At 46.9% G+C, this 15,833-nt stretch overlaps 1 protein-coding gene across 2 annotated transcripts in view; it reads left to right on the top strand.

Annotated features, from left to right (window-relative positions):
* VAV2 (vav guanine nucleotide exchange factor 2) overlaps nt 1-15,833 on the top strand; it is a 382,680-nt gene that overhangs the window by 62,006 nt on the left and 304,841 nt on the right. For both annotated transcript variants that reach the window (XM_075015085.1, XM_075015084.1), the window contains exon 2: nt 7,189-7,305. In XM_075015085.1, the coding sequence (XP_074871186.1) occupies nt 7,189-7,305 (117 nt within the window). The remainder of the gene's footprint in view (nt 1-7,188; nt 7,306-15,833) is intronic.

The following is a 15,833-nucleotide window of genomic DNA, read 5'->3' as shown; positions in this document are numbered from 1 at the left end:
ACTACCACTTACCACGGGTGTGGCCAAGTTTCCCAGGGTCCCATAAAGTTTGTTTCCAGCTTCCAGGCTCTCAGTGTTCTGTGCTGTTATTTACCCTAAATGTCTTCTAAGAGACCAGGAGCAGTGAAAGTGTTGGTAATGTGTTACACCAGGGGTCAGCAACCCTCTGTTCCTTAGGCGGGAGCTCATCTCTTCCCCTCCTTGGCCGTGCAGCTGGGAGCTTGCTCAAAGCCTGTCCGCCTGTGGGTTAACAAAAGATCAGCTAATGCTACCAGCCACCACCTGAATGGTAAAGCTCTGCATCTGCCTTATTTATTAATGAAGCTGAGGCAAGTAGGACTGTTAGTGACTTAAAAATGTATCCCTGGCACTCAGACTGTACATAGAGATCAAAAGGTCTAATTTCAGCACTCTGCCTGGAAAGACCGCTGTGCTAGACGATATTGACCTTCCATGGTCCGGCAAAGTCTCTCTTCCGGCACCCTGGGGACCTGACTGGTGCCAGACAAGAGAGGTTCAGCCTGTAGTTTTATAATGGAACTTTAACAAATTTCTGAATGGGATCATATGATGGAAGTGTTGGGAGAGCAGAGGCCTGGACTTGATGACCAGGAAGCCTCTCTCCCATGACTCCACCCCACCCTGTGTGAGTGGAGTTACCTCTGTTAAAACAAGAGGAGAACTGGATCCAGGGTGCTTCCTGCAGTTAGATAATACAGATGTAGAATAACTGGGGCAATTTGTCATCTCTGCACCTACCTTGTCACCACTGGGGTGGGCAGCGGTTTGAGAGACGTAGGCAACAGAGAGTGGTTTGAGACAGATATGGAGGAGAATCAGGTTCAAGTTTGTGTCCTTGTCATAATATGACTTAAAGGCAGTTCTGTTCGAAGCGTGTGCCGTGAGGGGGAGGGAAGCGTTCGGAAGGAGCTGTAAGCGTGCAGCGTCCGCAGCTCTTCTTATGCAGCGTGCTCGGAATGAATGGCGGAATTGTTCCACCAAGGTGTGTGGAGGTGCCAGTCAGCTGGCGCTTGGTCTGTGAGTTTTCGGGGAGCCAAGCGCTGGAACAGCACAGTGAGCGGCCAGGCTTCTTAAATAAATCTCTGCCTTGTCTGAAAGGGCCCGTTGTATGTGCTCATGTTTGCTCTCTCCACGAGCAATGCTGGAAAGAATCATCAGCACTTCCTCTCTGTTCTCTGTGCACTTCCTCCAGAGCCTGTGTGATCCATCACAAACAGGGACAGCAGAGCTCCAGGGGAAGTGAAAGCAAGAAGGCAACAACTTTTACTGTCCTTGCAGCAGACTGTGTGGGTGTGTGTGGGGGTGAGAGAGAGAGAGAGAGAGAGAGAGAGAGAGAGAGATTCCCACCTGCCTTAAGATCAAGGGAGGTAGAAGGACCCCCCAGTGGCTCTGCTCTAAGCATACAAAGCAGTAGAAATGTAGCACTTTAAAGACTATCAAAATGATTTATTTGATGATGAGCTTTCAAGGGACAGACAATGTTAGGTGAGGGCTCAAGCAGCTGTTCTCACCAGGGCAGACAGAGCTGCTGGGGGTACACAGGTCAACTCATCTAAGTATTTGTTTAGTTTTACAACAGGCCGCGAGCAAAGTCTATAGCAACTAAAATTTCGTACAATAACTTATTTATATTGTTCGATGTAATATGCTGAAATGTACATGCACTTGTATTGCAGTTGGCTTATTTTATAGTTGCGTGGTAAAAATGAGACAGCAAGCCAATTTTTCAGTAATGGTTTGCTTTGCTGCTTGAGTTTTTATGTTGTATTTAAGTAAGGTGAAAGTTGGGGTACGCAAGACAAATCTGACTCAATGGGCACAATAGTCTGGAAAGATTTTGAGATACAGAGTTAAGTACTCTGCTGAGTCAAGCCCTGACATGAATTAAGACGTGAATTGCTTGCTTGTATGCTGGTAGCCATTGCAACCTTGAACCACCTCGTGACAGTGTATACTCAGCCAGTTGTGGCTAATGATTAACATGGAACTTCTACAGCACCATCTAAACCAAAGATTGAGCTCTTGTTCTCAAACATTTTTTTTAAAAAAGCCTCAATGCCCATGTGAAGTGGAGATGTGTAAGAGTGCTACAGAGGGGGATGCTGAGGCACTGTAGCATGATTAGAAGCCATTGTTGATTGGCGCTCCTTAATACAGGTGTCAGTGTGGTAGAGATGAAGGCTAGTTTTGGGTTAAGATACTCCACTGACACTGAGATCTTGGCAAATTCGCACAATCTCGCTCTGCCTCAGATTCCCTGCCTATGAAATGAACTTGATTACCTCACAGTGCTGTGGGGAACATAAATTCACTAACTGTATAGTGCTTGGATGCGAAGGTGATGAAGGTTATCTAAGAATATGCAGGCCTGCCAGTGGGGGAGAATCAGGGGCAGTTGCGCAGGGGGGCGTGTTTCAAAGGGGTGTGGCACTCCAGCTGCTACCTCTGCTACTTTAGTGGTGGTGGTCGTTGGAGTTATGGGCCCTTTGAAGTGCTGCTTTGTGGGGCTGTGGACAAGCTCAGCATCATGGTCTGGGCAGCACTCAGGGCTGACTGTCCCAGGCTCCACCCCTTCTGCCCTAGGCTCCGCCCCTTCTGGGGGCATGTAGCCAGGGCCCCCTCTCACTTTGCCCCAGCACCTGTGCTGGCTGTTGGCCCCCGTGAATATATGGGTCAAAAGTTTTCCTTTTTCTGACTGCCTTTTCAGTGACTCTTTAAATAGTTGCTTGGATTTTTACTGAACTCTTCTTGTGTGTGTGACCTCAGCCACTGTCTGGTTGCACATGGGGTGTTTGATGTTTGAGGTTACCTGGCGCAGTGGAAAAGGCAGCAATACAAACGTGGAGGGAGTTGTGCGGGATTTTTGGGACTAATTTTGCAACTGGTAGTGGAGCCACTGACCTGATAGTTTCTGAATTTGACTAAGATGCACAAAGACAGCTGCAGGCAGCTCTTGTTGGATGGATTTTTTTATTCTGTTTTGCTCTTTGCTCTTCTCCAGTGAGGTGCGATGAGAGAGACTGGATAAAACTAACCTTGAAATCTTGTTATGGCTGGTGCACGCTCACCAGTGAAAACACTGTCAGGATGAGACTTCTTGTATGCCTTGATGCTGTGCTCACTCCTTGATCTTCCTGAACTCTGAGGCTGGGAAGTTGAATTTCAGTTCAAATTCTTTGAAGAACTATACAGCAGTGGTTCCCAACCTGGTGCCTGCAGACCCCTGGGGGTCTACGAGGGTATTGCAGGGACCCATGGGCGGAAAAAAAGGTAAATAAAAATGATCACAGAAAATAGAATTGATGGGGGGAGGGTCCATGAATGGTTTTGGGGGGTGATTAGGGGTTCGCACTGGTGAAAAGGTTGGGAACCACTGCACTAGAGCATAGATCTTTGGGGTTCAGTTTTTAAGTCCTCTTTGACTGTGCAAGGATTCTTTGCTGCTGCAAGAGATGGTCCTTGTCCATAGATGCCAACTCTTATTTCTGCTTGTGGATTGGGATGACTGGGTGAGGCCAATGCCATGAATACTGCAAAAGAAGGCCGTTATGCATTCAAGATGATGAAAGGGCAGCTCGCCATCCCTCATCTATAATTATGGTTATAACTTGTATCATTAACTTTTCAAATTGGAGGCTTAAAAGGATTTAAAGCAGCCACTGAGTGGAAACTTGAGATGAATGAGATGTTAACAAAAAAGCAGGCCCCAGAGATGAATGAGGAGACCTTAACAAAACAAAACAAAACAACAAAACCCAGACCCCTACTATAAACAAATCCATTTGCATAGGCAGAAAGCTCCTCTCGAGGCTGGCTGGGAGACTGAGTTGTAGAATGTGCAGGCTTCATACACCCACACACCCATCTGTATGTAGCACGTAAGACAGTTCTGCAGAGGCTTTCAGTCAAAGGAAGGAGGGGGTTGGGAAGAGAGACTGAAAAGCAGATCCAGGGCTGGGGGGAGGAGTGGGGACGAAATACACAGGGGTGACCATTCGTCCCATATTAGGTGGGGACGTTCCCATATGTGGAATTTCACAAAGGGGTCCTCACTTATTTTTTAGAAGGGAGGAAAGGTCCCGCATTTGGGCCCTGCCCTGTTGACCTTTCCTGCCAGTAACTGCGCAGGCACAACTATGGGTGGGAATCGCTTCCCCGAGGAGCGTGGGCAGCTGTTGTGTCCCTGCCTCTTCCTTGGGGCTTCAGGAGAAGGCCTGAGGCTCCTGCTTCCCTGGGGCTCCCACGGAGGTCTGACAGCTGGGGCCTCCTTCCTGGCTCCCCAAGGCTTGGTGGAGCTGGGAGGAGCTGCCCCTCTGCCCCATATCTCCCTGTCCTGACAAGAAGATAGGGTCGCCCTAAAACTAGGCAATTGCCCGAGGGGCCTGGGGTGCCTGGCCGCTGTTTCTGTTACTGTGGCAGCAGTGGTGGCCGGAGCCCCAGGCACGTGAAATTGTTCCCAGAGTGCCACTCTGCATTGCTCTGAGGCCTGGGGCAGGTGCCAGTGCTGTGGTCTGAGCAGTAGCGGGGTGTGGAGCTGCCCCTTTCATGCCTGGGGGCCTATGGAAGCGGTTGACCCTGCTGTTGAAAAGGCAGAATGATTTAACGCTATCGTTCGGCTTCCTGCATCTCTTGAGAACATTCTGAAAATGCCTCTACCCTGTGTTTTATTGGCTGAGTTCTGTTACCTACTGCAGGACTTGTGTGGGTGGAATCATACAATGTCCTTCTGCATAGCTGAACTAGTTCCTCATTAATGAAGTGGGCTTTTAAACCCACTGTGTGCTGCCTTAAATATAAAACCCAAATTGCAATAATAGTGTTCACAGTTCATGCTGTCATCTTCGTGGAGGTGTGGGAGGGCCAAGCAGGCTGTGGTATGATTCTTCGCAGAACTTCTGTATGGTAGGTTTGAATATTTGACAAATTTTGCAAGTACAGGTTGACCCTCCCTAATCCAGCACCCTCGGGACCTGACCAGTGCCAGGTGAGAGAATTTGCCAGACCCTGGGAGGTCGGTATTGTTTAGCATCATTACCAACACTTCCACTGCTTGCTGGGCTTTTAGAAAAGCAAGCAGTACTGTAGCACCTTAAAGACTTAAATGGGTCGTATCAATGGAAGCTCATTACCTAATAAATAAAATTATTAGCCTTTAAGGTGCTACAAGGCTGCTTTTTGTGAAGCTGCAGACTAGCACTGCTACCCCTCTGGGCTCTTAGAAGACATTTAGGGGTAAATTGCAGCTAAATAACAGCACAGAACACTGAGAGCCAGGACTGGTGGCTGTAAATAAACTTTATGGGGCCATGGGAAACTTGGCCACACCCACAGCAAGTGGTCATCCAGCTAACTAAAATCATTCTGGATCACAGGTGTTGCCAGATGAGAGCATTTTGGATTAGAGAGGTTCAGCCTGTCATAATTTCTACCATGTCGAATTGGCCATTTGGGAACTATTAACCACATGACTAACATGCTACTGACCCAACACAAACTGTGTGGCTGTTGAAGTCCAATATGCAATTTGAAACTTTCATGCAGCAGTCACATGATATTCCTTCTGTTCCTTGATTGGTTGATTTCTGCAACACTATGAGAATTAGGAATGCTTGTGATTTTTGGAACCATCTGTAGATGGACAAGCAATGAAGAAATCCTCGGAGAGAGTTTCATGGAAAACATGCCAACAGAAAAAAGGAGAAACGAATAAAAAGCCTATTCACTGCACAGTCATTTAGTCAGCTCTAATTAATAACATGGGTGAAAGCCAAACAACTGAAGCAGCACCTTACATCTCTGATCCCTTCCTATTTTTGATGCATGTTAGCATGGAAGAAGCCCTCTTTGAGTTCCTTTGAGACCTCCGAAGATCACACACACAAGTGGTCTTCAAGCACCCTATTGTCAAGGATGGCAATTTTTTTAAAGGCATTGGCTTACTCAGCCAAATGAGCTGTCTGACTTGTGGGTGAGCAGTCTTAAGCATTTTACAGCGGTCATGAACAGGATGAGAATTCAGATATGCTAAAATTAGAGATGAGCAAAACTGAAAACAATCTGCACTGTGAGTGACTTGCTGAGTTTATCTGTGATTTTTTTTTTAATTGGAAGCTGATGCTCTCTGCTTAGTGACCTGCCCCTGATTTGGTCCACAAACTTCATTTCAGGTTGGATCACAAGAATGGCAGTGGTCAGCTGTGAATGTGGTCAGGGAGCAGAGTGGGGTGTGGGTCTGTTTTCTAGCATGTCAATTAGCTGAGGAATCAGTGTGTTGGAGGAAGGTGGAGGGGAAAAGTAAAGTGCTGTTTGGATCAGCTGTCAATAGTTTGTCCTTAAAAAAAAAAAAATAATTTCTTTGCCTCGTTTTCTTTTCATGCCACTTGTATTTCTTGTAATCATAGCGAGGTAGGTATGTATAAAAATACGCACACTGTCAATATGATGTCTGAGAGTTGCATGGGGAGCCACGGAATAGATACAAATGGTTATTTGTTGCAAAGTCCCTACAGGGTGAACCTCTGTAGTCCAGCACCTAGTCTAGTCAGGATCTGACTTGTGCCAAGCCAGAAAATTTGCTAAACCATGGGTGGTCAATATCGTCTAGCAGCATTACCAACACTTTCACTGTTTACTGGGCTCTTAGAAGACATTTAGGGGGTAAAATACAGCTAAATAACATCCCAGAGCACTGAGAGCCAGGACTGGTGGCTGGAAACAAACTCTGAGACCACAGGAAACTGGGCTACACCAAGTGGACATCCAGCTAGCTAAAATCAGGCCAGACCATGGAGAGTGCCAGACTAGAGAGGTTTAACATGTAATAGATTTTATGTCACTTTTTAATTTGTTGAATTTGTGCTTGATTTAGAGCTTATAGAGGAAACATCCTGCTCTTAAGCTATTCAGATCCTACACCATCTGAATGCCCCCCTGAGCTTCAAGTTTGGTTTCCAAATGGCCTCTGTGGATGGTGTATTCCTGAGAGCACATGCTCCATAATGGAGCAGTAGGGAGCCTGTTTGTACTTAAACACTCAGTAAACAGATGCATCTTCTCACCAGACAGGTCCTGCGTTCTTATTGACTTCCTGATGCTTGCGAATTTGCTGAATGTCTACAGCTAACGACCATTAGAGAATTACAGCCCTGTTTTTCTTTCTTTTTGCAGTTTCTCTGTTTGAAGAACATTCGAACATTCTTAAAAGTCTGCCATGACAAATTTGGGCTAAGGAACAGCGAGCTGTTCGACCCCTTTGATCTCTTCGATGTGCGGGATTTCGGAAAGGTAAAAATTTAATGCCTCATCTGTGTTTGAAAAATGGTGGTTGGAAGTGCTTTTATGGCTGCTTGGAGACAAGGGCATTTTTGAAATGATCAGCCCGGCCTTGGGCAACACGTACTACCAGCTTGGGTTCCGCACAACTTGTGTTACCCATATCCACGTGTGGCACTGCTGTCTCCCCTGTCCCTGGTGGTCGCTGGGTCATGTGGTCTTTAAGCCCGCTGCGTCATTGGCTATCAGTGGTAGCTTGTGCATAGCATGACTAAGCTAAGAACTCCTGCTCCTGCTCTGACCTGAGTGGTTCTTTGGGTGTTCTAGCTGAGAGTAAAACTGGCCACACTTATTCTTGCCGTCTCCTTTATTTGCAAGGAACTTACTGAGTCTCTGAATGCAGCTGGAACCAAGAACAAAAAGGAGCCTTTCCATAGCTTAGATCCTCCACAAGGCCATGGGTTGTACTGCACTCAGAAGTAACTGCTTCGTTTTCTTGCCTCTTTTTCCTCTCCCACAGTCTTGTCAACTCTGTTTCTTTCTGTGTGTTCTCTGAGAGACCCACACCTGCCTGGGGTCCCAATGCTGGGCTGACCGCTCTGTCCCCAGGGGTTTCTGGGCAGACTCTCTGCTAGGCTTTGCTTTAGGTGTTGCCCCTTAGCTGTCTCTTACAGCTGTCTTAAATGGGGGATTCGTTTGTACATCAGTGTTAACAAGGTTTTAACTCCACCCATTGCAAGTTTTCATGTGGCTCGTAACAGAGTCATAGGTGTCCGTAGGGTTCAGTCTCTTCTGCCGGTGGCCTACTCAGGGCTGAGGACTGTCATGCACATGCCAGGCAGGTGTATGCAGGAAGCAATTGACAGGTCTGTTCAAAGATCCAATTCTACAGGAGTTAGAACTGGAAGATTTTCATCCCCCTACCCTCATGGCAGGACCAAGCACTGTCGAGACCGTCCCTGATAGACATCTATCTAACCTGCTTTTCGGTATTCGCAAGGATGGTGATTCCAGAACTCCCCCAAACAATTTATTCCAGTGCTTAACCACCCCAACAGTTAAGAAGCTTTTCCCAATGCCCAACTTCAACCTCCTTTGCTGCAGTTTAAGCCCATAGCTCCTTGTTCTATCCTCACAGGTAAAGGTGAACAATTTTTCTCCCTCCTCCTTGTTGTGGCATCCTTTCAACGTTCTTCTTGCCTGTCCACCTAGAACAAATAACTGGCAAGTGAAACCTCCCAGGCACACAACAGATTTCCTTTATTTGTAATGGCTGCTCATAAAAATATAGTATTACTTACTGAGATGATCCTGCAGCCAATGAATCTACTGGATTTAGCAAAGATCTGGGACTCCGGAGATCTGCTTTACTCTCTCTGGCCTGGTGACCTTAGTCAAACTACTTCATAGCTCTGTTTCCCTTTCTTTTTGTCTATTTTGTCTCCTCCTGTTGCAGTTGCTTCTGTCTCTTGATAGGTGCACATGTGATACTGAATGCAGTGGAGTCCAGACCTCAGTTGAGGCCTGTGGGTGCACTTAACAAAATGGAGAGTGAGACACACCAGTTTGTTTCCATGATGGGGGGTAAATTTCAGGCTGGCGAATCCCTTACGTGCTTTTGAAAAACTCACCCAAAGGCTTTTCTGGCCAACAACCAACAGTCAATAATTGTGTTTTATTTGTGTTGTGTGTCACATAGATGAGAGAGCAAGGGAGAATTTATTTTTCTTTGTTTAATGGCAGCACTGAATTCTGAATGAAACGCAGCTGGAAGGGCGCTTCTCAATAGTTTTGACATGGAAGTGTTTGATTTCCTTGCTAGAATTGCATGGCCTGAGCACTGTAATGTTACTTTGATGGATATTGGGTCTGGGGAAGCCTGCACACGCAGGGCGGTATGTTCTGTTCGTTGGGTGATATTGATGCTAAGTCACTCAGGTCTTTTAGAAGCTAAGCATTACTTTATCTCTCTTGAGCTGCAAGGCGTACGCAAGAGGAGGACATCCACTTTCCTGATTATCTGCTGAATAGCTTTCCACTGGCTGATGGGGAAAGATTACATGATATTTATTGCCTGGTTTATTTTGGGGACTATTCTTGGGAAGTTGCACTTGCAGGGGCTTGTTTTATGTGTTCATGATTTATGAGTTCATGATTTATGAAATGCCAGGGGACTCTTGTTGTTTTGATACTGGAGATACCCAGAAGCTGGGCTAGGGAAAGAACTGCGGTTGCACAGAATGCTGGTTTGCTTTCACCTTTTGTTGTTGTAGTTTATGGTACCAAACGGCTCAGCAAGTTATATGTTGGGCCTGGATTTTAACCCTTGGAGGCCATACCAGCTGATTGTCATCCCGTTCCTTTTGTATTTCACTTACAGTCTAGGTGTGGCTAGTCTCTAGAAAGCAGGTCAGAAGTTAAACAGCATGGGGAAGTCATTCAAAATAACCTTCCATTTGGAATCACAATCATGTAGCTCCTGAGAGAGCAAGGGAACCTTTAATTTAGATCTCCATTGGCCAAATGCAGACTTGATACACACTGAATTCTTTTTGGAACCTGTTTGTTACAGGGGGGCACAACATGGCCTGTGGCCCAGATCTTGCCTGCCCCCATCCCTGTGGCCTAGCAGCAGCGCCCCACACACTGCCGAAAGTGTCGAGCTGCAGAGCCTGTGTGCTCTTGGCGTCCTGCCCCCAGCACAATCTTGCAGCTCCCGTTGGCCGAGGAGCTTCCTGAGCTGTGCTTGCGGTGCACAGAGGTCACATGCTCCCAGGTCGCAGAGAGCATCTGGGTCTCAAGCCGGCTGCTTTCAGCAGTGGGCAGGGAGCCTGCCTGAGGGTCTGGCTGGGCTGCTGGCTGGGCACTGCTTAAGGTATGCTCTTCCCATCCAGAGCTACACTGAGCACCCTCCGCCTTCCTCCCTGTAACCTTCTGTGCCCCTCCTGCACCCCTTCCCCAGCTCACAAGCCAGGCCATCTGTACCTCCCGCCGCACTCCAGCACCCACACCCCTTTCCAGACCCTGCACCCCAGTCCCCTATCCCGAGCTCCTTTCTGCACCCCACCTCCACCCCAGACACTGCACCTCCTCCATTGAGTGTGGCCTTTGATCACATTCAAAATTCTTGGAGCCACCCCTCATCCAAAATTAGTCTCCACATCTGAGTTACCAGATAATTTTGCCATGTGAGAGCCTTTTATACACAGTGCAGAATAATGGTTGACCATTTAATTATATGGTAAGTACAGAGTAACTGTACTGGGTGTTTCCATTTTCAGTTATCACTTACAGCTATTTCTGTCTTCCAGACTAGAAGGTTGTGATCACTAATAACCGTTGGACTTGAAGGGTAATTATCAAGTAAAAAGGCAAAGGCATGTAGTGTTTCTGTAGTCACTTGTTGATCTTTATAGGCTGTCTGTAAATAAAGGGTTATTACCATTTCATATGCACAGGAGGTTTCATATCGCTATCTGGGCTCTTTGTAAGAAGAAAAATGCTAAAAGAGTCCTGATATTCTTCCCCTGGAAATGGGCTATATTTTCCAAAGCTGATGCTTTTCTCCTTTATGTTATGTGCAGAACCTTCAGCTGGTCTAAAGCAGTATAGATTTCAGTGGAGCTAAGGCTGATTTTTATATCAGCTGATTTATTACTAGATCCGTTTTCCTCTTGACTCATCAGAGACCAAGGGACCTCCAGTGTGTATTATCATCTTAGATTTGCATTGTAATGAACTCTTAGGGCTTGGCACTTACGTGTATGGGTCTGAGCCAGTGTTCCCTTTAAAACGAGCTCTTGGGCAGCCACCTGGAGGGATTCAGATGCTGTCGGCATGTTTCTGTTGCTGGTGCACATTTGCACTTGCTTGAGGGCCCATAACAAAATTTATTCCACCCAAGGGTGGAAAAATTAGAGGGAACGTTGGTCTGAGCTCAGTGCATGTGGGAAGGCTTCCATCCCTGTCTGTACCACTATAATCCTGAGGGCTGGTTCAGTCCTTGGCAAGATGTGGAACAGCCTCTGGGCGGCTTTAATTGCACTGGCTATAATGGCCAGGATCTCCGCCTTTATGTCACCTCACAGTGCACAGGATTTCTTAGCTGCCATGTGAGGTGAGCAGTCCACTGTCTGAGCAGCCTGGAGGGTGAAAGATCTGACCCCCCATCTTGTACCAGGCTCTGGACTTGGCAGAATGGAAAACAGTTGCACTGTTGTTTCATTGCTGAAGAAATGAAAGTCCTGCCTCAATAACAGAATACTTTTTAACTCTGATATTGGAATTTGCTTGGCGAATCTGACAGAATCTTCCATGATGGGCTCAAGAGAAGCCCACATCTGTACCTGGAAGATCACCCCGGTCAGGGTCAGTCTTCCAGGGTTTGAGTTCCCATGATGCGTGAAATTGACCTATCAGAGTTGGCCGTTGACCCCTGTACTCCTCACTAGCATAAGGGGTAAGGGAGGTCAGTGGAAGAAACTCTCCAGTCAATTTTCCTTAATGAGGGTGGCCAGGTAAGTTGACTGTAGATGAATCAATTCTAGCTATGCCATTGCCGTAGCTAGAATTGCATATCTGCAGTTGACTTACCTGCCTAATGTAGACCAAGCCTCAGTGGGGAAGACACAGCATAATCTGGTGGTTTAAATGTGAAACACTGCAAGTCAAGGTTGCTGGTCCTGTTTCTAAGTACCCTCACCTTAGCAGCCCCAGCCATGGCATTTCTACCCAGCAGGGACCCGGCTGAGAATCTGCTCCTCTTTTTTTACACAAAAGGCACTGCCGCTGTTCCTTTGCAATTGAGCTTGGTGCAGTCGCACCTCTGCTAGTTTTAGTGGCTTGTCTCGCAGGTGGTTGCAGCTAGATTGATGCTGGTGAACACTTTTGAGATTCTCAGGCAGAAATAGCTGTAGAAATGAAAAGTTCTGTTTTCATCCTGGGGTGCTGGAATGCAGGACTTAGGCAAACAGAGGGGTATTTTTCTTGGGTGTTTCCTAATTTTTCTTGCTGTGTATCTCAGTTGCCAGAAACAATTACTTTCAATCAGGCGGTCTGCTTGCTTCTCGTGCTCTTTTCCTGTGCTTCGACCCCGCTGTTAAACAATAATATTGTAATCATGACACGCTGAGATTTCCAAAAGCAACTAATGGTTTTGAACATTTGGATGCCTGGGTGCCTGACTTGAGATGCCTTTAAAAAGCCTTTTTTTTTCCTGAGGGCAGGTAATCAGCCCCTTCTGTACAATCAGCCCCCTTAAAGGCATCGCAAGCTGGGCCTGCCAAATCGAGTCACTTTTGCAAAGCCCCATGTGTGACATCCCTGCAGCAGCTGTGGGTGCAGCAGGGCAGCATACCGTTGTCTTCAATTTAGGGTCAGATTCTGCAATGCACCAAGTTCCTTCAGAGAGATACTGAAGACCCTCAACCCCTCACTGAAGGCAATGGGAGCATTCAGTCCTTGCAGAAATTTGCCTGCAATAGTAAAGGGAAGAAAAAATTATGTCCAAGTACATTTTGTGTTTGTGTTGCACGTTGGTTGTGTTTAATAACAGCAATAACATTAAGCTTAGTTCCTGCCTAGCTCTTCAGTTTGTTGGCACCAGATGCAACGAGATAAAATGTACATAAATATGGATTAAATGCTTCATCACTTCGAGTCAGCATGGCAGCCGTGAGGTTCATGCAGGGGAGTTACTCACTTTCAATCACTTGCAGTAATACACTTTGGGGTTTCTTTTTCGGAGAGAGAGAGAGAATTCCTTGTCCATAAACCTGTGGCATGTACTGTTTATGAACTTGCTACTTCTCACTTCTCTCCCTGGCTTGTTTAACTGCCCTGACTTTCTTGTGAACTTGATGGAATGTTTCAAAGAACCTTTTTACGAGTCCTGGGTCTCTCTCATGCTGAACTGTGTGCGCCCAGTGAGGCTGCTGTAAAAATCAAAAGGGGAAGTCCAGTCATAAGTCAAGTTATATTGATTCTTCTGGCAGCTGTGAGATAAACCAGTTGTTTCAGTGGGCTTCTGGTACAGAGGCTCAATCCATTTGCTTTTTGCATGCAAATCCCTGTCACACGCAGTCGGCCCTCAGTGGTCCGAACAAAGGAACTTGGATATGGGCCTTCGCTTTTCAAATCTTGGAGGAGTATAGGTTGCTCTTCTGTGGTCCAGCATCCTCGGGACCTCAGCGCTCCCAAACAAAGGATTTTGTCAGACCAGGAGAGGTTAATGCCTCCCCCAATAACTGGCCGCAGCTCCCTGGCCGTGAAGGTGCATCTTGCTAATGCAGTGGTCTCCTCTCTCCACCCCAGCTCCTGTGGGGCATCTGGGGACACCAGCTCCCTGGCCCTAGCCTGGGCTCTTTACGGCTGCTAGGGGATGACGGCTCCCCAGCCTGGCCCCCTGTGGGGCTTCCAGGGTATGCCAGCGCCACAGCTCTATGTGGCTGCTGGAGAATGCTGGCCCCCTGTGGTGCTTCTGGGGGACCTCGCCTGTGGCCCCAGCCCTGCTGCCCCCTGTGGGGATGCTGGGAGGCGTGCTTGGCCTCAGCTCTGGTCCAGGAGCATTCCTCGTCTGGCAGCTGAACCAAAGAATGCTGGTTTTAGGAGGTGGAACCTGCAGTGGGTTGCAAAAGATTTTCAGGCCCATCTTTGGTCTGATCAGCCAGGCTTCTTCACTTGCTCCTAGTGTCTCATTGGCTTGGCTCTGGGAGGTGCACACCCTTGGCTTGTTTTCTGCAGCTGGTACCTGGGGAAGGAGGAATGCAGGGCGGGGGCAGGGGAGGGAGTGGCGGTAGTGTATGAAGGTAGCATGCAAGAGTGGTTGCAGCACTATCAGTTTGAAAGCAAAGAGGGGAGTCTTCAGGGAGAGGGAAATACAGCAGACTGGTCGGAATGTATAGTGCTTTTTATACGGTGAGATGAAAACCCAGTGCGTGAATGTTTACGGCACTGTCTTTAAAATTAGGAATCTTTTCCTATGTAAAGAAACACCTTTTTCCCCCAAGAGGTTCCAGGATGGCCTGTGGAATATTTTGGAAGAGTTCTGGTCTGTCTCAGTCCAAAACTTTCTGAACCTGATGTCACGAGTGTTCCATGCATGTGGCTTTTCCCTTTCTCCAGATCTCCACCAGTAACTTGGTTTTCAGAGGTGCTGTGTGTGGCACTGGTTGGGCACTGGTGACAGACAGGATGCAACTGACTCAATCTCAGCAGACAAAGCTGCAACAGATGTTTGGAGTCTCCTGTGTTTGCAGCCTCTCTGGTGTCCTAACCTTCCCTCAGGTCTTGTTAGGTGAAGCAGCATCTTGTGCTCTCAAAATGCCCGTTGGGTACCCCAATAATAGGAACCTTTGTGAAAACCACAGAGAGATGAATATTTTCACCATCTCTTGAGAAATCAATAAAAGCACCGATCCACATACATATATGCCCTGGCTCTGCAGAAATCAAGGTGTCCAATGCAGTAAAATTTTACTGTCATCTTTTTTTGAATGAGAACATAATTCATAGACAGGGCCTGGTAATCAGAGGTACAGAACACATTGACTTCCGGGGTGTCGTGGGTGAACACTCTCAGCAACAGCTATAATTTGTTTCTATTTTTTTCCAAGCAATTGTGGTATGAAATATTTCTAGAGTCAGAAAACTGCCGGATATAACTTTAATTCTTTTTGGTTTTGGGCATTAGAAGGGAGATTTCTTTTTTCCCCAGAATTACACAGGGGATTTACGCAGATGCTTTCCCATTGAAAGGAACTGGCACTTGGGTTGCTAATTTCTTAATTGTTTGTTGTTTTAGGGGATGTTTTTTAAAAAAAAAATCTCAACTTTTATGCCCCTCTGGCTATGTTTTAACGTATGCCTTCAGAACCAGTTACTTATTTATAATGTGCTCTGTGCACTGAAGGGGGAGTGAGCGAGAATTATAAGATCTAGGTAATTGAAAATTACAAGGCTCTAGATAAGTGGATGTATTCCTGTGCCATGATAAACAAAGACAACTAAACGCCCACCCTTCCACCCACGGCCACGCTGCTGGCAGTGCAAACAGCTCTGCTTTTCCCATCCTTTGTTTGCTTTCAATTCTTTCTTGGCTGCAATAAGCCTGCAATGTGTTTTCCTTTACAGTGGCCACTCTCGGGCTTGGTCTGCACTAGGGAGTTAAGCCTATGGCAATCGCATGGCTAGAATCGATTTATTGGCAGTTGACTCACCTCACCGTCTACTCAGAAGGAGGTCAGTGGGAGAAACTCTCCCAATGACTCCTTTTATTCCTCATGATATCGAGGATTACAGGGGCTGACTGCCCACCCTAGAGAGTTGGATTTTGTGCATCTCTACCACATGTGCAAAAATCAAATCCCAGAAGATTGACCTGACCTGGTTAATCTTCCCCATAGTGTAGACATACCCTCGGTTAGTTCTTTGCAATAGCACTTTGGGATGGGAGGGAAGGAGAGGGAAGGCCATTGGCTATGGACCCTCATCTGATCTTAGCCCCAGAGTTTGTCCTCTGTGGTGTTGGTCCTGTTGGTTTA

This window comes from Carettochelys insculpta, chromosome 21 (genome assembly GCF_033958435.1).
Source record: "Carettochelys insculpta isolate YL-2023 chromosome 21, ASM3395843v1, whole genome shotgun sequence".
NCBI classification, from domain to species: domain Eukaryota; kingdom Metazoa; phylum Chordata; order Testudines; family Carettochelyidae; genus Carettochelys; species Carettochelys insculpta.
Note: the sequence above shows the minus strand (reverse complement) of the source record. Positions and strands in the feature narration are given on the sequence as shown.